General features: G+C 44.6%; 1 protein-coding gene across 8 annotated transcripts in view; it reads left to right on the top strand.

Moving 5' to 3' along the window:
* EZH1 (enhancer of zeste 1 polycomb repressive complex 2 subunit) overlaps window positions 1-25,028 on the top strand; it is a 47,316-nt gene extending 22,288 nt beyond the window's left edge. For 5 of the 8 annotated variants that reach the window (XM_055256692.2, XM_055256693.2, XM_063629017.1 and 2 more), the window contains 17 exons: window positions 168-287; window positions 1,691-1,811; window positions 4,159-4,335; window positions 5,405-5,507; window positions 5,994-6,157; window positions 6,544-6,635; window positions 11,668-11,848; window positions 12,594-12,790; window positions 15,371-15,462; window positions 16,405-16,445; window positions 17,238-17,363; window positions 19,132-19,310; window positions 20,132-20,227; window positions 20,630-20,711; window positions 21,496-21,576; window positions 22,336-22,420; window positions 22,702-25,028. In XM_055256692.2, the coding sequence (XP_055112667.1) occupies window positions 168-287; window positions 1,691-1,811; window positions 4,159-4,335; window positions 5,405-5,507; window positions 5,994-6,157; window positions 6,544-6,635; window positions 11,668-11,848; window positions 12,594-12,790; window positions 15,371-15,462; window positions 16,405-16,445; window positions 17,238-17,363; window positions 19,132-19,310; window positions 20,132-20,227; window positions 20,630-20,711; window positions 21,496-21,576; window positions 22,336-22,420; window positions 22,702-22,762 (1,998 nt within the window). In that variant the 3' untranslated portion in view covers window positions 22,763-25,028. The remainder of the gene's footprint in view (window positions 1-167; window positions 288-1,690; window positions 1,812-4,158; window positions 4,336-5,404; window positions 5,508-5,993; window positions 6,158-6,543; window positions 6,636-11,667; window positions 11,849-12,593; window positions 12,791-15,370; window positions 15,463-16,404; window positions 16,446-17,237; window positions 17,364-19,131; window positions 19,311-20,131; window positions 20,228-20,629; window positions 20,712-21,495; window positions 21,577-22,335; window positions 22,421-22,701) is intronic. The other 3 variants (XM_055256694.2, XM_063629019.1, XM_063629020.1) reach the window with 2 other exon arrangements.
* The last annotated feature ends 50 nt before the right edge of the window (window positions 25,029-25,078 follow it).

The following is a 25,078-nucleotide window of genomic DNA, read 5'->3' as shown; positions in this document are numbered from 1 at the left end:
CTGGCTGGTCTCGAACTGACTTCAAGTGATCTGCCTGTCTTGGCCTCCCAAAGTGCTGGGATTACTGGCATAAGCCACTATGCCCGGCCAATTTTGGAAGGAAATTACTTTTCTTTCTTGGGTTATATGCCCGTCTTTCCCTCTCCATGTCATTGCTTATATTTCAGTGTACCATAGAGAGCATTTTCCCGGGATTTGCAAGCCAACATATGTTAATGAGGTCACTGAACACAGTTGCATTGGTTCCCATCATGTATTCCTGGTCCCCTCTCCAACAGAACTTTATGGTATGTATTGAAAGCACTGTGGTGGTTATTTAAACTGTATGATTGTGTTATGTTGATATGCCGGAGCTCCTCTTAGGGTAAAGATTGTCCAGTACTTAACAAAGCTAGGACATGCCGGGCAGAACAAGGTTGTAATTTATTTACTCTAAACAATATATATTGCAAGTTGTTCTGACTTGTCAGATTTTATGCTCTCTGATGTGTGCTTTGGAATTGATGCTGGTTCTTTTTTAAATGAATAATATTGGGCAAGACTTCAATTTTCTCTTAGTACCTTGGCCCAATATTATGTACAATTAAATGCAGTCTAAATCAGACTCTTGAGGCTTGAGCAGGTTGTCTGCTCCCTGTTGATGGAGTAATCCTTTCTGAATTCTCTAAGTGCAAGATGCTACAAAAACAACTGAGACAACAGACGTGCACACAGTCCTTTCATCTGGACCTTTGTGCTGACTCCTACTAGGATTATTTGTGGTTTTGATAATCATTCCTCTCTAAATACTGCCATTGCTTATCATCTGCCTGGTGACAGATAGCCGTACTACTGGTTGGAATGAGGTCAAAGTTTATAAAAGGGAATCATCTCTTAGAATAAAACTTCAGAATAATTTTACTTGCTACTTGGGGATTTTAGAATGACTGTATTCTCTGCTGAGCACCCCACTCCCCCAAAGTTATTTACTATTGTTTATTCCCAGAAAATATCCATAGCCTAGGCTGCAGTTGATTTCAGGTTCCCATTGAATATGACTGGCATGAGTTGTAATCATAATTTTTTTTTAATTATTGGAGAATCTTAGTCCATTTTATAGAATACCCATGTCCTATGGTTGCCCACTTTATTTTGTAGTTAAATTACAGATCATAATTTTAGAAGCCTTCATTTTTATTTATCCATCTGTCTCTCTACTTATGAAAACAGTTAGAAACTTTTTTTTTTTTTTTGAGACACAGTCTCAGTCTGTCGCCAGGCTGGAGTACAGTGGGGCGATCTCAGCTTACTGCAACCTCTGCCTCCCAGGTTCAAGCGATTCTCCTGCCTCAGCCTCCCTAGTAGCTGGGACTACAGGCACGCGCCACCACGCCCAGCTAATTTTTTGTATTTTAGTAGAGATGGGGTTTCACCATGTTGGCCAGGATGGTCTCGATCTCCTGACCTCATGATCCGCCTGCCTCGGCCTCCCAAAGTGCTGGGATTACAGGCGTGAGCCACCACACTTGGCCCCATTTGAGGTTTTTTTGGCAAAACAAGATGGCCAGTGTTTAAAATGCAGGAAACTCTGGGACAAAGGCATTTTCAGGAGACTCAAGCAGCAAACAAAGCTCAGTAAAGATTCCACTAAGTAGGAAAGAGGAGATGCATAATGGCTTCATGGAATAAATCACATCTGGTTTGATTTCAGGTAGAAGATGAGACGGTTTTGTGCAATATTCCCTACATGGGAGATGAAGTGAAAGAAGAAGATGAGACTTTTATTGAGGAGCTGATCAATAACTATGATGGGAAAGTCCATGGTGAAGAAGGTAGTGGTACTGAACTCTTTGGAGAAAATTTTGTTAGAATCAGGCCTCTTCTTTGGTACCTCATCATCTTGCCATCTTGCTTTTATCTTCTGCCCCATGGGGTACATACTGCAGAATATTTCAATGTCATCACATGGCTGGGAGTTAATTTTTTTTTTTTTTTTTGAGACGGAGTTTTACCTTAGTTGCCCAGGCTGGAGTGCAGTGGTGTAATCTAGGCTCACTGCAATCTCTGCCTCCTGGGTTCAAGCGATTCTTCTTCTGCCTCAGCCTCCCAAGTAGCTGGGACTACAGGTGTCTGCCACCAAGCCCATCTAATTTTTGTATTTTTAGTAGAGATGGGGTTTCATCATGTTGGTCAGGCTGGTCTCGAATTCCTGACCTCAGGTGATCCACCCACCTCAGCCTCCTAAAGTGCTGGGATTACAGGTGTGAGCCACCATGCCTAGCCCAATTTTTTTATTTTTATTTTTTTTTTAGAGACAGGGACTCAGTCACCCAGGCTGGAATGCAGTGGCACAATCATAGCTTATTGTAACCTCAACCTCCTGGGCTTAAGTGATTTTCCTGCTTTAGCCTCCTGGGGGGCTGGGACTACAGGTGCACTCCACCACACCTGGCTTTTTTTTTTTTTTTTTTTTTTCTTTTTTTGAGACAGAGTCTGCTGTGTCACCCAGGCTGGAGTGCAGTGGCACAATCTCGGCTCACTGTAAGCCCTGCCTCCCAGGTTCATGCCATTCTTCTGCCTCAGCCTCCCGAGGTAGCTGGGACTACAGGTGCCTACCACACCCGGCTAATTTTTTGTATTTTTAGTAGAGATGGGGTTTCACCATGTGAGCCAGGATGGTCTCGATCTCCTGACCTTGTGATCCTCCCGCCTCAGCCTCCCAAAGTGCTGGGATTACAGGCATGAGCCACTGTGCCTGGCCCTGGCTTATTTTTAAAATTTTTTTAGAGATAGAGTCTCACCATGTTGCCCAGGCTGGTCTTAAACTCCTGGCCTCAAGCAGTCCTCCCATGTTGGCCTCCCAAAGCTCTGAGATTACAAGAGTGAGCCAACATGCCTGGCCCAAAATACCCTAGTTATTTCTTTTTTCTTTCTTTCTTTTTTTTTATTACCCTAGTTATTTCTGATTCAAGCAGCAGAAGCAGAAATAAAAATTATTTAAAGTACCCTAGTTAAATTTTAAAAGGAGTTGGGACATAAAAGGATTATGTAGTAATCAATGGCTGGAGAGAAAGTTTATTGTACAAATAAGTTTAATCTTAGGGCTTAGGAGTTTTCCATAAGGACATCCAAGACCATTTTGTTCTTTATTTCTCTTTCTCTGAGAATGGCAATGAGGCTCTCTGTCATACTTCTTTGATCCAGGCATCCCCTGGATCTCCCAGAAGTTGGTTTTAATAATCTGAATTTCCTAAAAGCCAACTGTTTGGGTTTAGTCATAATTCTAGAAAAATCTGTCCATGTGTAAGAAATGGAAAGAGGAGAGGCTCCCCATCAATTCGTAAACCAACAGCCCCACCTGCTCTTTTGACAATTGTGGGCACTGTTATGATGCTGTTGAACTACATTATTTGTCCACAGTGCCTCCTAGTGTTCAAAGACCTCCTAAATTATAGTACATCTCCATAAAGTACAATTTTAGGAAAAATTGCTGTCTTTTGATTTAGAGACGTCATTACCGACCCATTAGCAGCAAAGCCAAGAGAATTTTCATTTTATTATTTTTCTCTGCCCTACTTGGAGATTGTTTGAACACTTTCGTGAGATTTTGAACCAGAAATTCAGAGTTGACTTATGACTGAGGAAGTAAAGTTCTTCAGTAAGAATAAAGCCTATGGCTGGGCACGGTGCGTCACGCCTGTAATCCCAGCATTTTGGGAGGCCGAGGCAGGTGGATCACCTGAGGTCTGGAGTTCACGACCAGCCTGACGTGGAGAAACCCAGTCTCTACTAAAATACAAAATTAGCCAGGGTGGTGGCACATGCCTGTAATCCCAGCTACTCGGGAGGCTGAGGCAGGAGAATCACTTGAACCCGGGAGGTGGAGGTTGCGGTGAGCCAAGATCGCACCATTGCACTCCAGCCTGGGCAATAAGAGCGAAACTCCGTCTGAAAAAAATAATAAAAATAAATAAAGCCTATAGCTGTATTCCTACTCTAGCCAGCTGCCCACTGCATGTGTAGGAGCCAATCAAATGATTGTAATTTCCTGATCTCCCATGTAAAAATGTACACATGTGACTTACCTGGGCCTCTAAAGTGAGTACAAGAAAACCTGCCTAGGAGGACTAATGGAATGTGAAGTGACCACTGCTCATCCTTCGAATCCTGGTGTTTCAGAGATGATCCCTGGATCCGTCCTGATTAGTGATGCTGTTTTTCTGGAGTTGGTCGATGCCCTGAATCAGTACTCAGATGAGGAGGAGGAAGGGCACAATGACACCTCAGATGGAAAGCAGGATGACAGCAAAGAAGATCTGCCAGTAACAAGAAAGAGAAAGCGACATGCTATTGAAGGTACATGGCACTGGCTCCCTTCTTCCTTTTTTAAAGTGACAGGGATAGGAAAGAAGGAAGAACTGGAAAGGTTTGTTGCCTATTAAAGGCTGTTGGTGCTTCTTGTTGGTTCACTTAAAAGGAGAACATGATCATTAACTGATAGCTTCAGATAGCTGTGACTTGGGTGAAGAAGAAAGTAGAAGAACTGATAGAATAATCATTGCTATTCATTTCTAATTATATGTGTTATGTGAAATTGGGATCATGCCAATTTATATATATGTATATAGCAAATTTTATATCCCTTTTTATTTAATCTTATGAGTACTTTTCCATGTCACTAATGTTTAATTTAAAATTTAATAGTTTAATTATACTGTACATTTTTTAATTATACTATATGTCCAGGGACATAGTGTATTCTCTTTTATTGTATCATAATTATGGTATCAGTGTAGTTATGATAGGATTCTTCTATGTTCAGGTCTCTCTATGAATACTCTTTTCACCTCCAAATTCTTATTTTTATTTTTAAAATCTATTATTTATTATTGTTTTGAGACACAGTCTTGCTCTGTTACCCAAGGTGGAGTGCAGTGGGACAATCTCGGCTCACTGCAACCTCCACCTCCCTGGTTCAAGTGATTCTTGTGTGTCAGCCTTCTAAGTAGCTGGGACTGCAGGCATGTGCCACCATGCCCAGCTAAGTTTTGTATTTTTAGTAGAGTTGGGGTTTTACCATGTTGGCCAGGCTGGTCGCAAACTCCTGGCCTCAAGTGATCTGCCCCCCTCGGCCTCTCAAAGTACTGACTGGGATTACAGGCGTGAGCCACCTCACATCCAGATTCTAATTGGGACTGTGGATTTTGTTGTTAATATGTAGACTACTCTAACTTCCTTATTTACTGGTAGCATATATCAGATAAGTCCAGATAGCACTGATGTTTATATATCTCCAAACAATCAGTGGTTAGGTTAACAAAGCAGCTCTAATCAAAATGCTATGACAAAAGGAAAAAAGATCACACAGATTTGTTTGCGTGTTCTGATAATCGCACTCAGGAGCTTTTTGTCATTTCCAATTCAGGCAACAAAAAGAGTTCCAAGAAACAGTTCCCAAATGACATGATCTTCAGTGCAATTGCCTCAATGTTCCCTGAGAATGGTGTCCCAGATGACATGAAGGAGAGGTAGGGAAAGCTGTCCCACTTAGGCCATATACAGAGTGCTCAGACAAAACCTTTATTCCCTCCTAATTTTTGGTTAGTAAAAAGCTTTGTTTATGGTAAGGGCATCATGATTTGCCCACAATTTGATTATTTCTTGCTTACTCAATTACCTCTAAATGCCCCCTTTGCTATATTAAGGGTCATCGTATACTGGCTTTTGAGTGAGTTTGGGCAGAGAACTTTTACCCTGCCATTTTTCTGGAGAGTTACTCCAGCACCATTTTATCAAATCCTTCCCTCCCCTTACTTTCCAACATTTGCCCAACCCAGCATAATTACAGTGGTGGACCCACTTTAGTTATCTACCATTCTCTTATCAACCAGACCTATAAAAAACACCCATCCTCCCTTGGCAGACCGTAGGTGGTCTACTGTCAGTACCCAATCTGTATTTCCTCAGTGGAGGCAGTTCCTCAGAGGAACTCTTATCTCTCTTTTCTTAAATAGGTATCGAGAGCTAACAGAGATGTCAGACCCCAATGCACTTCCCCCTCAGTGCACACCCAACATCGATGGCCCCAATGCCAAGTCTGTGCAGCGGGAGCAATCTCTGCACTCCTTCCACACACTTTTTTGCCGGCGCTGCTTTAAATACGACTGCTTCCTTCACCGTGAGTGGGGCTACTCTGTTTGAAATGCTCTCCTCTCTTCCATCCCCAGCCACCATTTCCTTCTCTTTGTTCTGGTTTCTCGTATAGAGTTCCTGGCTTCTGTTCTAACGTTTTACAAAGGGCCAGTTCTATATTCCCTTGTTCAATTATAGTGCAACATGCTTTGCATGATAGGGACAGACTAACTACCAACTTATCTGTCCCTCAGTACCTCTTAGCTTTGAAAGCATTGTGTTGATGTCAGAAATGACTGAATTTTGTGCACCCTGATGGTAGCCATTTATATCGAATTCTAACTCCTACAATAGCTCTCTAATTCACTTTTGTTTCTTCCCATCTTGTCAAGTGGATAGACCACTGGCAACAAGACAGTTTTTGTTTTCCAGCTTTTCATGCCACTCCTAATGTATATAAACGCAAGAATAAAGAAATCAAGATTGAACCAGAACCATGTGGCACAGACTGCTTCCTTTTGCTGGTATGTTCTTAAGCTGTTCTGGCATTATTAACTTCATTGAAGATTGAGCAGGAAATGGTCCTCAGGCTCTCTGCCTCTGGGAACACAAGCCACGTGAGCCAGTACACAGCACTCTGGGGGTCATATAGCACAAATAAGACATGGCTTTTGCTCTTAAGAAGCTCCCCAGTTACTGTGGGACCGCTCTTAAGGAACTCCCCAGACCTGGTAGGACTATAAAGTTAGTCTGATGGAGTGCAGATTCAAAGATCATTAAAGGCTTGCCTGCTCTAAATATCATCTGCTTAGATTTCAGAGCCTAAAACTGTATTGTTAGAATCGGAGCAAACTGTGTGCTGGGGGTGTGGGTATGCACTCTAGTTTCTTTGCTATCTTCTTATAAATGCATATAACTATGAGATGAATAGCACGTGATGATGCTAATGTCTTGTTGTGATCAACCAGATGGACTGTTCCCTGATGGACAGACCTTAAAAAGCAGCATAAATGGTCTGGCATACCTGTGGGGAGGCCATATACTGAGAGCTAGAAGGAAATAGATCAACTGAACTTGCCAAAGACACAGTTTGGCTTTTTACACAATAGGATGAGCCTAGGCGATGAATAAAATACCTTTATAAAATTTCTGCCACCTATTAAAATTATATTATACAACCAGCCAAGTGCTTTTGGAACCATCTTTAGTGGGATAATAGATGGAAAGATGGTAGAGAATGCTGTTGGGCACACGTGTGGAAAATGGGCCATACTGTAAAAGCAAAAGAATAGACGTTATTGGGTTTATTTTTTCCTAATGTGTATTGACTCCTTCCTATGTGCCAAGTATCGTAGTAGACCTTTAACATACCTTGTCTTATTTTCATCCTATAACAGTGTCATGAGGTAGAGGAAACTGGATTACAGAAGTTATATATTTTGCCTAAAGTTTGTTGATAAGTCAGTGGTATGGCAGTGATGAAATTCAAGTCAGGTTCTGACTCCACAGATCATGCTTTTAAAATTACTCCATGTTTTTCAGCCAGGCATGGTAGTGCACGCCTATAATCCCAGCACTTTGGGAGGCTGAGGAAGGTGGATCACCTGAGTTCAGGAGTTTGAGACCAGCCTGGTCAACATGGTGAAACGCTGTCTCTACTAAAAATACAAAATTAGCCAGGTGTGGTGGCTCATGCCTGTAGTCCCAGCTACTCAGGAGGCTGAGACAGGAGAATTGCTTGAACCCAGGAGGTGGAGGCTGCAGTGGGCCGAGATCACGCCACTGTACTCCAGCCTGGGTGAGATAGTGAGATTCCATCTCAAAAAAAATATAATACGGCCGGGCGCGGTGGCTCAAGCCTGTAATCCCAGCACTTTGGGAGGCCGAGGCGGGCGGATCACGAGGTCAGGAGATCGAGACCATCCTGGCTAACACGGTGAAACCCCGTCTCTACTAAAAATACAAAAAAAAATTAGCCGGGCATGTTGGCGGGCGCCTGTAGTCCCAGCTACTGGGGAGGCTGAGGCAGGAGAATGGCATGAACCCAGGAGGTGGAGGTTGCGGTGAGCCAAGATCGCGCCACTGCACTCCAGCCTGGGGGACAGAGAAAGACTCTGTCTCCAAAAAAAAAAAATAATAATAATAATAAAATGAAATTACTTCATGCTTAAAAATATATATATATACCATGTTATGTCAACATACCAGCATTTATATAAGTCAAAAGGGCATTGCCCTTCTCACAGTAGTCACCTTGATACCCTGTACATGTATTACAAAGATGCTGCCAATGCCTGAAATGTGTGCATGTTTAACTTACAGAGATATGTACGCACAATTTTTCTTTTATTGTGTTTTAGGTTTGAGTGCATATTAAATATAATGCTGGACTATTTTCCCCCAACTGTTTATTAAGAACATTTTCAATCATGCAGAGTTGAAAGATACCTTCTTCTTGATTTGATAACATTTTTTTCTGTATATCCTTTCTCCATATATTTGTGTATGTATATCTTTTGCTGAACCATTTGACAATAAGTTGCAGACATTGTGATGCTCATTTGGTAAATGTTTCAGCATAAAGACATTCTCTTACATAACCACATTATTGCACCTAGGACAATTAACAAAAATTGTATAATATCCTCTATTACCCATTCTATTAATATATTTAATTTTTTTTTCAGCTGTACCAAGAATAGGTATTTTTGTGTTTTGTTTTGTTTTGTTTTGTTTCCAAACCAGGATCATCCAGTCAGGCATCATATTTGGTTATTATGTCTCTTTTTTTTTTTTTTTTTGAGATGGAGTTTCGCTGTTGTTGCCCAGGCTGGAGTGCAATGGTGCAATCTCGGCTCACCGCAACCTCCGCCTCCCGGGTTCAAACGATTCTCCTGCCTCAGCCTCCCAAGTAGCTGGGATTACAGGCATGCGCCACCATGCCCAGCTAATTTTTGTGTTTTTAGTAGAGACAGGGTTTCTCTGTGTTGATCAGGCTGGTCTTGAACTCCCAGCCTCACGTGATCAGCCTGCCTGGCCTCCCAAAGTGCTGGGATTAACAGGCGTAATAAGGCACCCTGCCTTGTTATGTCTTTTTACTCATTTTTAATCTCAAATAATTCTATCACTTTTAAAATCTTTTTAAAAGTTCCAGGCTGGTTGTCTTTGTAGGATGACCCACATCCTGGATTCATCTGTTGTTTTTTCACAGTGTTATTTCTTTGTTTTCTGTCTCCTCTTTCTTATAACCCAGAAATTAGGTCTGGAAACTTGATTTTATTTATGTTAAAATGTTTGGCCATTATATTAAAATGGTGGCTCACGCCTGTAATCCCAGCAATTTGGGGGGCTGAAGCAGGTGGATAGCTTGAGCCCAGAAGTTCGAGACCAGCCTGGGCAACATGGCAAAACCCCGTGTCTATAAAAAATACAAAAATTAGCTGGGCTGGACTTGGGAGGCTGATGTGGGAGGATCACTTGAGCCTAGAAGGTCATGGCTGCAGTGAGCTGAGATCATGCTACTGTACTCACCTCAGTGACAGAGCAAGACCCTGTCTCAAAAAATATATATATATATAAATACATATAATATATATTATATAAAAATACATGTAATATATTATATATTATATATTTTATATCTATATAAATTATATATTTATATATTTATATTTATATAAATTATATATTTTTTATATATTTATATAAATTATATATCTTTTATATATTTATATTTATATAAATTATATATTTTATATATTTATATATTTATATTTATATAAATTATATATATTTTTATATTTATATTTATATAAATTATATATATTTTATATATTTATATTTATATAAATTATATATTTTATATATTTATATTTATATAAATTATATATTTTTATATATTTTATATTTCTATAAATTGTATATATTTTTATATATTTTATATTTATATGAATTATGTATTTTATATATAATTATATATTATCTATAAATATAATATATATTTTTTATATTTATATAAATTATATATAATTTTATAGTATATATTTATATAATATGTATAATATATAATATATATAAATTATATATAAAAATATATAAATGTTTAAAATAGTATAAGTGATACTGTATACTTCACACACAGCATAGGCACATAATATCAGGTTCAATGAATTTCGAAACTTCTCTTTTGGAATTTCCTTTAGGCCTTACTGTATATTATTCCAAATTCCAAATATCCTTAATGATGGTTAACCTTTATTTTTTTTCATTTTTATTATTCAAAACTTCATTTTTAAATTGAGCTTTCTGACTCTGCTTGTGCCTTCAACACTTTCACAACAATTTTCTGCTCCTAAGGAAAGCACACTTGCTCCTGCACCAATACATTCAGCACACACGGATCCACCACAGACCCTGCTGACATGCTTTTTTGTTTTGGACAATCTCATAGGAACTTTAGGTCTCATAGCACAAACCCCCCGAAGTCTGCTGGGCACACGCCACATGCAGATTTCAGTGCTTTCCCAACCCTCTTGGTATAAAGGTAACCAATTCTATTACCAGGGGCTCAGGACAGCCTAGTTTTGTTAAAGGCTATATTGTAGGAAAGCCTACATTTATCTCAAATGCTGGACCATTCTGAGTGCCTCTATACAATGTCACTGGAAGATAAACCTTTATTTTGTAGAAATAGATTTAGTTTTCAGAAACAGCTAGGAAGTCTTTGAAAACCAAGTCTGATGAGAAAATATTGATGATCTAGGTGAGTGATAATTATTTCATTTTTTAAAAAAGGGGGTGATAGCTGTAAAATAATGAAACAATATTCTTCTGAGTTTCATACACAGATTTGGGAGGAAGTTTCAAAATTAAGTAGTAAGATTGTACAGATTAAGCATTACACATTTTATTAAGGAAACAGAGAAAGTGTGGTAGAATGGAAAGAATAGTGGCCTAGGGAGACAAGGAGCCCTGATTCCTATACCCCTCTGGAACTATTAGCTGCATACTCTCAAGCTAGTTTCTTCTCCTCTCTGAATCTCATTTCTTCATCCGTAGGAGAATGTGTTCTCAAATTCCAAACAACTAACACGCAAGTTAATTTTAGATACAACTCACTGGAAAATTGAAGACACAGATGCATAGATTATATCTGTTTTAAGATTATAGGACATTAGCTGGGCATGGTGGCATGTGCGTGTGGTCCTAGCTACTTGGGAGGCTGAGGCAAGAGAATCACTTGAGCCCAGGAATTCGAGGCTGCAGTGAGCCATGAACAGGCCACTGCACTCCATCCTGGGCAACAGAGAGAGACCCTGTCTCAAAAAAAAAGAAAAAATTATAGGACAACTCTTTTGTGAAAAAGTATGTTTGTAAGTTTTGTTAAGCAGCTCTCTCACTGTTATATGATCATACTTACTATATGGTACAGAGAAAAAGAAAAGACACTATTATTGTATTTAAGCACAGATGTTGTAAAGATGAAGGTTTGTGATGATGAGATCAATATGGTGACAGGCCTGTTCCTATTTCCTGTCTGGAATGTGTCCACTGCAGGAAGGAGCAAAGGAGTATGCCATGCTCCACAACCCCCGCTCCAAGTGCTCTGGTCGTCGCCGGAGAAGGCACCACATGGTCAGTGCTTCCTGCTCCAATGCCTCAGCCTCTGCTGTGGCTGAGACTAAAGAAGGAGACAGTGACAGGGACACAGGCAATGACTGGGCCTCCAGTTCTTCAGGTACAATGAACAGAAAATGAAGACTTTTTCTTTCCATGCAAGGACTCTGGTAAACCCAGGATCACTGCCTGACACTTAACTTTACTACCTCTTAAAAATTATAAATTATTTCTACAAGTTTTGTAAACAGTAAAGATAGGGAATATTTTCTTTTCTTTTCTTTTCTTTTCTTTTCTTTTTTTTTTTTTTTTTTGAGACAGTCGCTCGCTCTGTTGCCTAGGCTGGAATGCAGTGGTGCTATCTTGGCTCACTGCAACCTCCACCTCCCAGGTTCAAGCGATTCTCCTGCCTCAGCCTCCCAAGTAGCTGGAATTACAGGCGCCTGCCACCACGCCCAGCTAATTTTTATATTTTTAGTAGAGATGGGGTTTCGCCATGTTGGCCAGGCTGGTCTTGAACTCCTGACCTCAGGTGATCCGCCTGCCTCGGCCTCCTAAAGTGCTGGGATTACAGGCGTGAGCCACCCTGCCTGGCTAATTTTTGTATTTTTAGTAGAGACAAGGTTTCGCCATGTTGCCCAGGCTGGTCTTGAACTCCTGAGCTCAAGCAATCCACCCACCTCGGCCTCCCAAAGTGCAGGCATTACAGGTGTGAGCCACCATGCCTGGCCTAAAGATAGGGAATATTTTCATTCCTAACTATTCTACCTTTTAAAGTAGAATGAAGTACTTCTGAGTTTGTGACAAACTACTGATGACAACTGCATTCTACCTTCTTCTGATTCTGTTATTTCTTCCCTTCTCAGAGGCTAACTCTCGCTGTCAGACTCCCACAAAACAGAAGGCTAGTCCAGCCCCACCTCAGCTCTGCGTAGTGGAAGCACCCTCAGAGCCTGTGGAATGGACTGGGGCTGAAGAATCTCTTTTTCGAGTCTTCCATGGCACCTACTTCAACAACTTCTGTTCAATAGCCAGGCTTCTGGGGACCAAGACGTGCAAGCAGGTACCATCTGGAAGCAGCAGAACAAATGGGCCCCTCTTTTCACACGTTGCTTTGTCCAGGCCTTTGCCATCTTATCAGGCTGTGTGTCTGGGTCTGGAGAGAAGTTGTCTTAAGTTCAGTCCCTGATGAGCCTGTGCTTCTGTGAGTTTCCCAAACATGGCCCTTCTGCAAGTGCCAGGCCTAATGATGCTTGGGGACCTGCCTCCTCCTTGCTGAATGCTCATTTCTGTCTGGCCTCTATTTAATGCTTCTGGGTCCTACACTCTTTCGCTTCCTTTTTTTGGCTCTGGCCTCCTTTCTAAATGTGTACCCCTTTCCCAGAAGGGACTCCCAGGTCTTTCTGTGGCTCTTGTTAGCAAGCACACTGCTGCTGCTGCTGCAGCTGCTGCTCCCTCCACCACTCCGCCAGCCTCCTCAGTCATTTTATTCTCCACATTTTCTATCACTAGATTATCTTTATTTTGTCTTTGAGACAGGGTTTCACTGTGTTGCCCAGGCTGGAGTGCAGTGGCATGATGATAGCTCACTGCAACCTCTGCCTTCTGGGCTCAAGCAGTCCTCTCCCCTCAGCCAACCAAGTAGCAGGGACTACAGGTGCAGGCCACTATGCCCAGCTAATTTTTTTTGTTTTTGTTTTTGTTTTTTTTTGAGACAGAATCTCGCTCTGTTGCCCAGGCTGGAGTGCAGTGGCATAATCTTGGCTCAGTGCAACCTCCGCCTCCCAAGTTCAAGTGATTCTTCTGCCTCATCCTCCCAAGTAGCTGGGATTACAGGTGCCCAGCACCACACCCAGCTAATTTTTTTTGTTTTGTTTTTTTGAGACGGAGTCTCGGTCTGTTGCCCAGGCTGGAGTGCAGTGGCACTATCTCAGCTCACTGCAGCCTCCGCCTCCCAGGTTCAAGTGATTCTCCTGCCACAGCCTCCCAAATAGCTGGGATGACAGGCATGCACCACCACACCTGGCTAATTTTGTATTTTTAGTAGAGACAGGGTTTCACCATGTTGGCCAGGCTGGTCTCAAACTCCTGACCTCAGGTGATCCACCCGCCTCGGCCTCCCAAAATGGTGTTATTATAGGCATGAGCCAATGTGCCTGGCCATTTTTGTATCTTTTTTTTAGTAGAGATGGGGTTTCACCATGTTGGCCAGGCTGGTCCCAAACTCCTGACTTCAAGTGATTGGCCCACCTCGGCCTCCCAAGCCCAGCTAATTCTTAAATTTTTTGTAGAGATGGGGTTTCACCATGTTGCCCAGGCTGATCTTGAATTCAGGCTCAAGCCATCCACCTGCCTCAGCCTTCCAAAGTGCTGGAATTACAGGCATGAGCCACCACTAGATTTTGGCCATCACTAGATTTTCTAATTATCACCCCCAATAGCTGAGCCTGGACCTCACCCTTCTCACTCATACCATCACAAGAAACACAGTTGACAGCAGCCACTGATGCTCCGGAGACAGGAAAAGACCACAATGAGAAGACAGACTGAAGAACAGGGACAGGGAGGCAGGTGTCAGGGCCAGTATGTCCAACAGGAAAGGAACCCCAATGCTTTGGCTTCCTAGCTTCTGGAGGAGACTCTGTGGCCTCTTCTTCATGCTTCCTGTACTGAGAACAATTAATAGAACCATGGACTGGGCGAGGTGGCTCACACCTAGAATTCCAGTGCTTTGGGAAGCCATGGTGGGAGGATTGCTTGAAGCCAGGATTTCAGGACCAGTGTGGGCAACAAAGTGAGACCCCATTTCTACAAAAAAAAAAAAAAAAAGCCATGCTCCTGTAGTCCTAGTACTCAGGAGGCTGAGGTGGGAAGATGGCTTGAGCCCAGGAGTTCTATACTACAGTGAGCTGTGATGGCACCACTGCACTCCAGCCTGGCCAAGAGCATGAGACCCTCTCTCTAAAAAAAAAAAAGAACCATGAGCTGAAGTGCCCTTTGCTTTCATTTTGGAGCTCATACCTATTTCCCTGAGTCACAGGTTCTCAACGGATTTGTATGCAAGAATGTTCTTGTCTGTATTTTCCTGAGAATATTTACAGTTTTCAAAGATACCCCCCAAAGGGCCAATAGCCCCAATAAAGAAAAGGAAAAACTAAAAACCAGTGCTTTAAGAGAAAAACAGATCCTATTGAAATGGCCAAGGCTCTGGTATCTTTATACTGACAGAGGGAGCTAATATTTAGCCCACTGAAACCATTCCTGTCCTGTCCTGTCCTGCCTTACACTCAGTTACACAAGGCACAGAGTTGCCGTTCCTAAAAAGAAGAAGATACTGTTGGTCACAGTCAGCCCACTCTTCTACCCGTGGCTTGGTAGAAAGAGTAGTAGGTGACAGCTTCTGACCAGGGGTGGTATTACTGTGCTCAGTATTTCTCCTTTCCCGAGTCAGGATAAATAATTAGGAATGAACTTCATGGCCAGTAACCCAATGTCCCAATGGCACTCTGTCTCTCCCTGACTGATGACAGGTTTGGTCAGCTGCCTGAGTTCCTCAGAACCCTCCTAAGGCCAGCACCCAGCTGAGCCACTTACCTGACCCCCTTGCTCGAGGAGTGACAGGCCCGTTGGATTTCTCTTCCAGGTCTTTCAGTTTGCAGTCAAAGAATCACTTATCCTGAAGCTGCCAACAGATGAGCTCATGAACCCCTCACAGAAGAAGAAAAGAAAGCACAGGCAAGGGTTGGACAAAGTGTTTTGTTTTACAGCCAGACTGTTCCCTGTGCTCTGACCTCCCCTTGGAGTTCCCATCTGCCTCCCTCTTTAGCAACCGCACAGGCTGTGTGAGCCCATCAGCTTGGCATCACATGACTGAGAGCCAGCCTCCTGAGTGCTCCCCGAGGGTCTGTGCCTTGGATCAGCCCTCTTCTTGTCCCCCAGTGCTGTGGACCATGACATAACTGTCTGTTTTTCTATTTAAGCTTCTGGCCAATAGGACATGAGCTGGCCTTATGGCTCCACCCCGAAGCCATTTCTCCTTGTTGGTTTAGTTACCACCTTACCCATTTCTCAACTCTGACCAGAGTTTATTTATTTGTTTGGTTTGCGTTGTTTTTCTGTGTTACATGATAGCCTTTACTTAGCCTTTACTTAGGTTGGAAGTTTTTAAAAAAATTCTGCACCCTGGCTCTGTTCCCTAGTGACTATCACCTATTAGAGGAAGGAGCTGACACCGCTTCTAGATACAGAAGGAAATCCCTGTGGCTCCTCCCTTTCAGTTCTTTCGGAGAAGATTCCTGAAAGGCCTTCCCACCTCCCCATCTTGAAAGTCCCCCATATCTCTACCTCCACAAAGACAAAGGGAGAGATCTGGAGAGAAACAATTGCTTTATAATAGACCAATAGGCTTGGGCTTTCTTTTGTTTCTGTGTTGTGTTCTTTTATGTTATTTGCTCGTTTGGGAGGGATTGTGTTTAAGTTTAAATCTTGTAGCACAGACCAGCTGGATTTAGGATGTACTCTAGCTTCTGTGTACCAAAGTCGTCCTGTTGAGGGGTTTGGGAACATACTCCCCAGTCATAAAACACAGTCCCTCAGAGCAAGTCACGTTGTCATTTACCTGCATTTGCAGAGCTCCCTAGGGCTGTGACTGAGACCTATCCTGCCTATCTTTTTCAGATTGTGGGCTGCACACTGCAGGAAGATTCAGCTGAAGAAAGGTAAGTTCTACCAGGGCATTCTTCAGCAGTTCAGCTGGAGGCCTCACTCTGTGGTCATCACCCTACCCCACCTCCAGCTGCACTTGTTGACCCTGTGCCACTTCCGCAGATTGCAGAATTCTCTGCAGCAACTGAGAACAGCTCAGCTTCTCACTGCAACTGAGAAGACCTCTTAGGAGGTAGCATTAAGGGCCTTGTGGTCTGTGATTTTTCTTTTTTTTGAGATGGAGCCTCGCTCTGTCACCCAGGCTGGAGTGCAGTGGCACAATCTTGGCTCACTGCAACCTCCGCCTCTCAGGTTCAAACAATTCTCCTGCCTCAGCTTCCTGAGTAGCTGGGATTACAGGCATGTACCACCATGCCTGGCTAATTTTTGTATTTTTAGTAGAGATGGGGTTTCACCATGTTGGCCAGGCTGGTCTCGAACTCCTGATCTCAAATGATCCACCCGCCTCAGCCTCGCAAAGTGCTGGGATTACAGGCGTGAGCCACTGCGCCTGGCCAGTATGTGACTTTTCTAGTGTGCCATTTGCTAGGTTCCAGACCTCATTTAATGTTTAGAATAGCTTCCCTGTTGTCCCAGACCATCTCCATACCCTCTCCACAAAGTAGATCACCCCACTGCAGCTTATGAACAACGGTCATCCCTGTCTTCTCACTTCAGGTGCTAAATGTGTGTCCAAGGAGATTGTTAGGACCAGCCTCCTCTAAATCAGGGCAGCTGGACACTTGGGAGGGAAGACAGCTGGAGAGCATGGTCACAGCAGCGTCCTCCTCTGTTTTCTTTCCTAGATAACTCTTCCACACAAGTGTACAACTACCAACCCTGCGACCACCCAGACCGCCCCTGTGACAGCACCTGCCCCTGCATCATGACTCAGAATTTCTGTGAGAAGTTCTGCCAGTGCAACCCAGACTGTAAGTGTGCTACGTTTTCCATATAGTCTACCAAAATAGTCGGCCCCAGTGTGCCCTAGGCTTGCCCCGTTCCTGTGCCCTTTACTGCTTATGGCCTTCTGATATTCTCTTTGCTGTGTTTTAGGGATTCTACAAATGAAATAAGTGCATGAGATCTGGGAGAGTCGTTTCTGGAAAACGTTTAGGTTCATGATTCTAAAAGCAGCAATTACACAGAAATCAGATACTTTCCCAACTTTGTCTTCTAGGGGAGAATTAAGAAACGTGGGGGGCGGCAGGCACAGTCACTCACGCCTGTAATCCCAGCACTTTGGGTGGGCGGATCACTTGAGGTCAGGAGTTCAAGACCAGCCTGGCTGACATGGTGAAACCTAATCTCTACTAAAAATAAAAAAATTAGGCCAGGCGTGGTGGCTCATGCCTGTAATCCCAGCACTTGGAAGGCCAAGTCGGGCAGATCACTTGAGGTCAGGAGTCAAGACCAGCCTGGCCAACATGGTGAAACCCCGTCTCTACTAAAAATACAAAAATTAGCCAGACATGGTGGTGCATGCCTGTAGTCCCAGCTACTTGGGAGGCTGAGGCACAAGAATTGTTTGAACCCAGGGGGCAGAGGCTGCAGTGAGCCAAGATTGTGCCACTGCACTCCAGCCTGGGCAACAGAGCAAGACTCTGTCTCAAAAAGAAAAGAAATGTGGGACTCTTTTTTTTTTTTAAGTTATAGCCCCAGTTTCCCTTTTCTGAATACTGTTTAAAAAATTTTTTTATTCAGATATTTTTTGTTTGTGATTCTGTGTATGTCTATTTTCATTTCATAGCTGGAGTTTTAATATCAGATAGAAGACAGGGGTCTGGATGTCAGCAGAGACATCTGGGTACTTATCTTTCACTTCTTATCCCACCATGCCCTTCCCAACTCAAAGCTGAGCGGTTTGATGGCAGTCCCCACAGCTTGCAGAACTTGGTGCCCAGGCAGTTTTGCTGGAGGAAATACCTCCTAACCCATAGCAGATAGTGATCTTAGCCACAGCAGAGAAGTGGTTGCGCTGGGTTGGGCAGTGGGTGGAGAAGGATGGCATAGAACGGATGCATTCTGTTCTCAAAATGATACTTGTTTTGATGGTGACAATTTACCAGTGAAAAGCACTGATTTCATTCTCTCTGGGGTACTCTCCACCTCAGTGGGAGAGAGAGGATTGTTGGGGAATCTCTAGGGGACACTTCTTATTAGTATACCTGCTTTTATTTTATTTTTTTTATTTTTTTTGAGACAGGATCTCAGCTCTGTTGCTCAGGCTGGATAGCAGTGGCACAATTATGGCTCACTGCAGCCTCAACCTCCTTGGCTCAAGCAATTCATCCCCCCACATCCATCAAGCCTGGGACTACAGGCAGGTGTCACCACACATGGCTATTTTTTTTTAAATTTTTTGTGGAGACAGGGTCTCCCTATGTTGCCCAGCCTGGTCTTGAACTCTTGGGCTCAGGTGATTCTCCTGCCTTGGCCTCCCAAAATGCTGGGATTACAGGCATGAGCCACCATGCCTGACCACACCTGCTTTTTTGACTCGAAGGCATGAATGTTGGGAAGCACTCAGTTTTCTATGGACAAAACTTGTGTATTTGATTATTGGGAAGGGAGCTTCCTCTTATTTTGCCAAACATCCTTGAACACAAAAAATTTACTTCTTTGCTGTCCCTTGAATCAACCACAATCCCCAGTATTAGCTTATTTCCCTTCTAAGACTTACCTGTCTTCCCTTCCCAGGTCAGAATCGTTTCCCTGGCTGTCGCTGTAAGACCCAGTGCAATACCAAGCAATGTCCTTGCTATCTGGCAGTGCGAGAATGTGACCCTGACCTGTGTCTCACCTGTGGGGCCTCAGAGCACTGGGACTGCAAGGTGGTTTCCTGTAAAAACTGCAGCATCCAGCGTGGCCTCAAGAAGGTGAGGCCTTTCCTCAGGTCCCCACACCAGATAACATGGAGAGGGAAGGAAGGAACGGTCCCAAGCATTCTCTTTCCACTGGTTCTTTTGAGGCTTTTTATGTGAAAGTGCTTGATAAATCCTAAAAGACACATATTTACTGAACTAATAAAGGCTTCAGTCCCAGTAGGGTTTAGAAAAGTGGTTCCTGGCCAGGTTTGGTGGCTCACGCCTGTAATCCCAGCACTTTGGGAGGCCAAGGCCGGCGGATCATGAGGTCAAGAGTTCGAGACCAGCCTGGGCAACATGGTGAAATGCTGTCTCTACTAAAAATATAAAAATTAGCCAGGCATGGTGGTGCACGCGTGTAATCCCAGCTACTCGGAAGGCTGAGGTAGGAGAATCGCTTGAACCTGGGAGGTGGAGGTTGCAGCAAGCCGAGATCGCACCACTGTACTCCAGCCTGGGACAGTGAGATTCCATCTCCAAAAAAAGAAAGAAAAGTGGTTCCTTGAACTGGCCAGACAAAAAGGAGCTGAGAGCTGTATGCACCTTTGGCGATGTCTATGTTTACCTCACACATCGCAGTGAATTCCTATAGACTAAGGCCCGGGAGGGCTCCATGGATAGAGGAAGAGAGATCCTATTTCCGTTCCTCACCACCTCCCATTTTCTTTTCTCCCCCAAGCAGAAAAGAATGGCTTAGACCTTTTTCTGCTTTCGGATCCTCTTAACAGTTGCTGGTTCTTTCCACCCCACCCCCACCACACATGTGCACATCCAGCACACACCCCCTACTCGTGCACACCCTGTAGTCTGAGACTTGGCCCCCTCTTCCCCAGCACCTGCTGCTGGCCCCCTCAGATGTGGCCGGATGGGGCACCTTCATAAAGGAGTCTGTGCAGAAGAACGAATTCATTTCTGAATACTGTGGTGAGGTGAGTGCTATAGTTTTAGCCCACATTCTTACTCGGGGGAGACTGATGAGAAACTGATTTTCTGTGGGCCAGGCTTCTTTGAATTAATCTCTAAATAACTCAGCTGTGTTCTCACGTGGCCTCTTGGGGAGATCCCACAGAACTGTTTGCAGTACTGAAACCACTGTTCAACTCTTTGGCAACTCCAGACACAAGAGATCGGGGGGGCTCTTTTCAGCCTTAAAACTGGTTGGCCTGGGTGGGAATTGGAACAGCATAACTTGAGCTTGCTCTCTTATGATTCTCATCATGATACTCAGTAAGCATTCATGTGAGACACCACCCAGCCCTTTCTGGGGACAGGGTACCATGCCCTGAGCAGGCAGCCTGATACTCCTATTTGTTATTTGTCTATCTCTCTAGCTCATCTCTCAGGATGAGGCTGATCGACGCGGAAAGGTCTATGACAAATACATGTCTAGCTTCCTCTTCAACCTCAATAATGGTATGAAGTCTCTTTGTCTCTCCCAAGGTGTTCTTTTTTTTCTTTTTTTCTTTTTTTGAGACGGAGTCTTGCTCTGTTGCACAGGCTGGAGTGCAATGGTGCGATCTTGGCTCACTGCAGCCTCTACCCTCCGCCTCCCGGGTTCAAGAGATTCTCCTGCCTCAGCCTCCCGAGTAGCTGGGACTACAAGCACCTGCCACCATGCCCGGCTAATATTTTTGTATTTTTAGTAGAGACTGGGTTTCACCATGTTGGCCAGGCTGGTATCGAACTCCTGGCCTCAAGTGATCCACTCGCCTCGGCCTCCCAAAGTGCTGGGATTACAGGAGTGAGCCACCGCACCCGGCCCCAAGGTGATCTTTCTACCAGATTGCCCTTGCTGTAGTCCAAGTTTAGATCAGCTCTGAATCTTCCAGCAGATGCATAGAGCAAGGGGGCAGGATCACACTCGGGGATCCCACAGGCCATAGTGCCCTTGCTTTGGAAGAACCTCCATCTCTGGGTTCTGTTTGTAATAGGAGCACTGAGCACCTCTATCTGAGAAATCTCCCTACCCAGTAGATGAGAAGATCCATAATTCAAAGAGGGACCCAAAGGGAGTGCTCCCACACAAGGCTGAATTCTGAGGCTGCATGCTTTCCTCTGCTTCTGTTAGCACACTGGGCTTCAACATTCCCATCAGACTAAAGTGTTTCTGTTACCATCTAACTGATTTTAAATTCAGGCTGAGAAGCTGTGGAGTTGCCTGCCGTGCTTATGGTTTTCCTTGATTTACTTTATACAGATTTTGTAGTGGATGCTACTCGGAAAGGAAACAAAATTCGATTTGCAAATCATTCAGTGAATCCCAACTGTTATGCCAAAGGTGAGTCCCAGTGACCTGGAGGTGGGGTGGGGGATGGATGCCTCTTTACTGTGATTTCCATCTGTTGTTGAACCTTTTCCTTAGCTGAGCTATTTTTTGTCCAAAGATAATCATGATTAATATCTGTTATCATTTTAGGCCCCTCTCAATCTTAGTTTTGCAATCTGCTTTTTTTCAGTGAATACATTATAAACACTTTCCCACAAACATGATTTAACCAGCCCAAGCAACATAGTGAGACCCATCTCACAAAATAATAATAGGCTGGGTGTGGTGGCTTATGCCTGTAATCCCAGCACTTTGGGAGGCTGAGGCAGGTGGATCACTTGAGGCCAGGAGTTCAAGACCAGCCTAGCCAACATGGTGAAACCCTATCTCTACTAAAAATACAAAAATCAGCTGGGTGTGATGGTATGCACCTGTAGTCCCAGCTACTCAGGTGGCTGAGGTACAAGAATCGCTTGAACCCTGGAGGTGGAGGTTGCAGTGAGCCAAGATCATGCCACTGCACTCCAGCCTGGGCAACAGAGCAAGACTCTGTCTCAAAAAAAAAAAAACCCACTAATAATAATAATAAAGATAATTTTTCTGCCATAATAACAGATCTAAAAGCATAGAGGCAACTACCATATTGACTACTTTCAAATTCCATTTGATTCATGTTTTCACTGGGAATTTGGAGAAAATCAACCCAGAAGCCTACTGGTTATTGACTTGGAGTTGGGTAGGAACCTAGCCTCGGGTTTATCCTGTTTGCAGTGGTCATGGTGAATGGAGACCATCGGATTGGGATCTTTGCCAAGAGGGCAATTCAAGCTGGCGAAGAGCTCTTCTTTGATTACAGGTGAGGTGCCAGTAATGGTCCTTGGGATGTGGCCCAGGAATTGGAAAGAGTGGCCGTTGGAATAGATTTGGGGGCTCAGGGAGGGTAATGGGGATGGAGAGAGTCTCCCGGTGAACAAGGCTGTGTCGCTTGCTCTGATACCTGGTGCCTTGCCTCAGAAGTGGGACCATCGTAAACAGCTGTTAAGGAGTGGGAGGGGAAGTGAAACGGGAGGGGACTCCGCCTTATCAATCACAAAAGTCATGAGAGTAACCTGGTTCCTCCTCCCTGCTCTGGGACAGGTACAGCCAAGCTGATGCTCTCAAGTACGTGGGGATCGAGAGGGAGACCGACGTCCTTTAGCCCTCCCAGGCCCCACGGCAGCACTTATGGTAGCGGCACTGTCTTGGCTTTCATGCTCACACCACTGCTGCTCGAGTCTCCTGCACTGTGTCTCCCACACTGAGAAACCCCCCACCCACTCCCTCTGTAGTGAGGCCTCTGCCATGTCCAATGGGCACAAAACTGTTTCATTGGGAGGGGAGACAGAGGCAGCTAGGGCTTGGCCTCCCAGGAAAGAGAGTTACAGAAATGGGAGACTGTTTCTCTGGCCTCAGAGGAAGTGAGCACAGGCTGGGGTGGATGACTTATGCGTGATTTTGTGTCGGCTCCCCAGGCTGTGGGCCTCAGGAATCAACTTAGGCAGTTCCCAACAAGCGCTATCCTGTAATTGTAGCTTTCCCCATCAAGAGTCTTTATGTCATTGGGGTGCAGGCAAACCTTTGTGGTCCTAAGACCTGGAGAGGACAGGCTAAGTGAAGCGTGGTCCCTGGAGCCTACAAGTGGTCTGGGTTAGAGGCAAGCCTGGCAGGCAGCACAGATTGAACTTAGAGGTAGACTGGTCACCTTACTACCTCCTCCCTCGTGGCAGGGCTCAAACTGAAAGAGTGTGGGTTCTAAGTACAGGCATTCAAGGCTGGGGGAAGGAAAGCTACACCATCCTTCCTTGGCCAGAGAGGGAGAACCAGTCAGATGATAGTAGTTAAACGGCTAAGCTTGGGCCCAGGAGGCTTTGAGAAAGCCTTCTCTGTGTACTCTGGAGATAGATGGAGAAGTGTTTTCAGATTCCTAGGAGCAGACACCAGTGCCCTAGCTCCTCCAAAGTTCTGGCTTAGCAGCTACAGGCAAGCATTATGCTGCTATTGAAGAAGCATTAGGGGTGTGCCTGGCAGGTGTGAGCACCCTGGCTCACTGGATTTGTGGGTGTTTTCAGGCCTTCCATTCCCCATAGAGGCAAGGCCCAATGGCCAGTGTTGCTTATCTCTTCAGGTAGGCGGGCACAGGCTTGGACTAGAGAGGAGAAAGATTGATGTAATCTGCTTTCCTGTCTGTAGTGCCTGCTGTTTGGAAAGGGTGAGTTAGAATATGTGTTCCAAGGTCGGTGGGGGGCTAAATTGCACGTGTTTAGGCTGGCACCCTGTGTGCAGGGCACACTGGCAGAGGGTATCTGAAGTGGGAGAAGAAGCAGGTAGACCACCTGTCCCAGGCTGTGGTGCCACCCTCTCTGGGATTCATGCAGAGCAAAGCACTTTAACCATTTATTTTAGAAGGTCTATAGATTGGGGTAGAGTTTGGGCTAAGGTCTCTAGGGTCCCTGCCTAAATCCCACTCCTGAGGGAGGGGGAAGAAGAGAGGGTGGGAGATTCTCCTCCAGTCCTGTCTCATCTCCTGGGAGAGGCAGAGGAGTGAGCTCCACACAGAAGAATTTCATGTGAATGGGGCCAGCAAGAGCTGCCCTGTGTCCATGGCGGGTGTGCCGGGCTGGCTGGGAACAAGGAGCAGTGTGTTGAGTAGAAAGGGCGTGGGCGGGTATAGATTGGCCTGGGAGTGTTACAGTAGGGAGCAGGCTTCTCCCTTCTTTCTGGGACTCAGAGCCCCCCTTCTTCCCACTCCACTGGTTATCCCATGAAGGAAGAAGTGGGGTTCCCCCTGACCCAGCTGCCTCTTACGGTTTGGTGTGGGACATGCACACACACTCACATGCTCTCACTCACCACACTGGAGGGCACACATGCAGCCCGCACCCAGCAACTCCTGACAGAAAGCTCCTCCCACCGAAACGGGCCAGGCCCCAGCATGATCCTGAAATCTGCATCCACCTTGGTTTGTATTCATTGTGCACATCAGGGATACCCTCAAGCTGGACTGTGGGCTCCAAATTACTCATAGAGGAGAAAACCAGAGAAAGATGAAGAGGAGGAGTTAGGTCTGTTTGAAATGCCAGGGGCTCGCCATGAGGAATAGGTGAAAAGAAACTTTTCACCAGCCTTTGAGAGACTAGACTGACCCTACCCTTCCTTCAGTGAGCAGAATCACTGTGGTCAGTCTCCTCCTGTCCCAGCTTCAGTTCATGAATACTCCTGTTCCTCCAGTTTCCCATCCTTTGTCCCTGCTGTCCCCTACTTTTAAAGATGGGTCTCAACCCCTCCCCACCACGTCATGATGGATGGGGCAAGGTGGTGGGGACTGGGGGAGCCTGGTATACATGCGGCTTCATTGCCAATAAATTTCATGCACTTTAAAGTCCTGTGGCTTGTGACCTCTTATCTGAATAAAGTGTTAGAATCCATTTTGGCAAGTTGTGTACTGTGTGCTTTGGGGCTGGAAGGATCCGGGGGT

Source organism: Symphalangus syndactylus, chromosome 20 (assembly GCF_028878055.3).
Source record: "Symphalangus syndactylus isolate Jambi chromosome 20, NHGRI_mSymSyn1-v2.1_pri, whole genome shotgun sequence".
Classification (NCBI taxonomy): domain Eukaryota; kingdom Metazoa; phylum Chordata; class Mammalia; order Primates; family Hylobatidae; genus Symphalangus; species Symphalangus syndactylus.
This window is presented reverse-complemented; position numbering and strand designations above follow the sequence as displayed.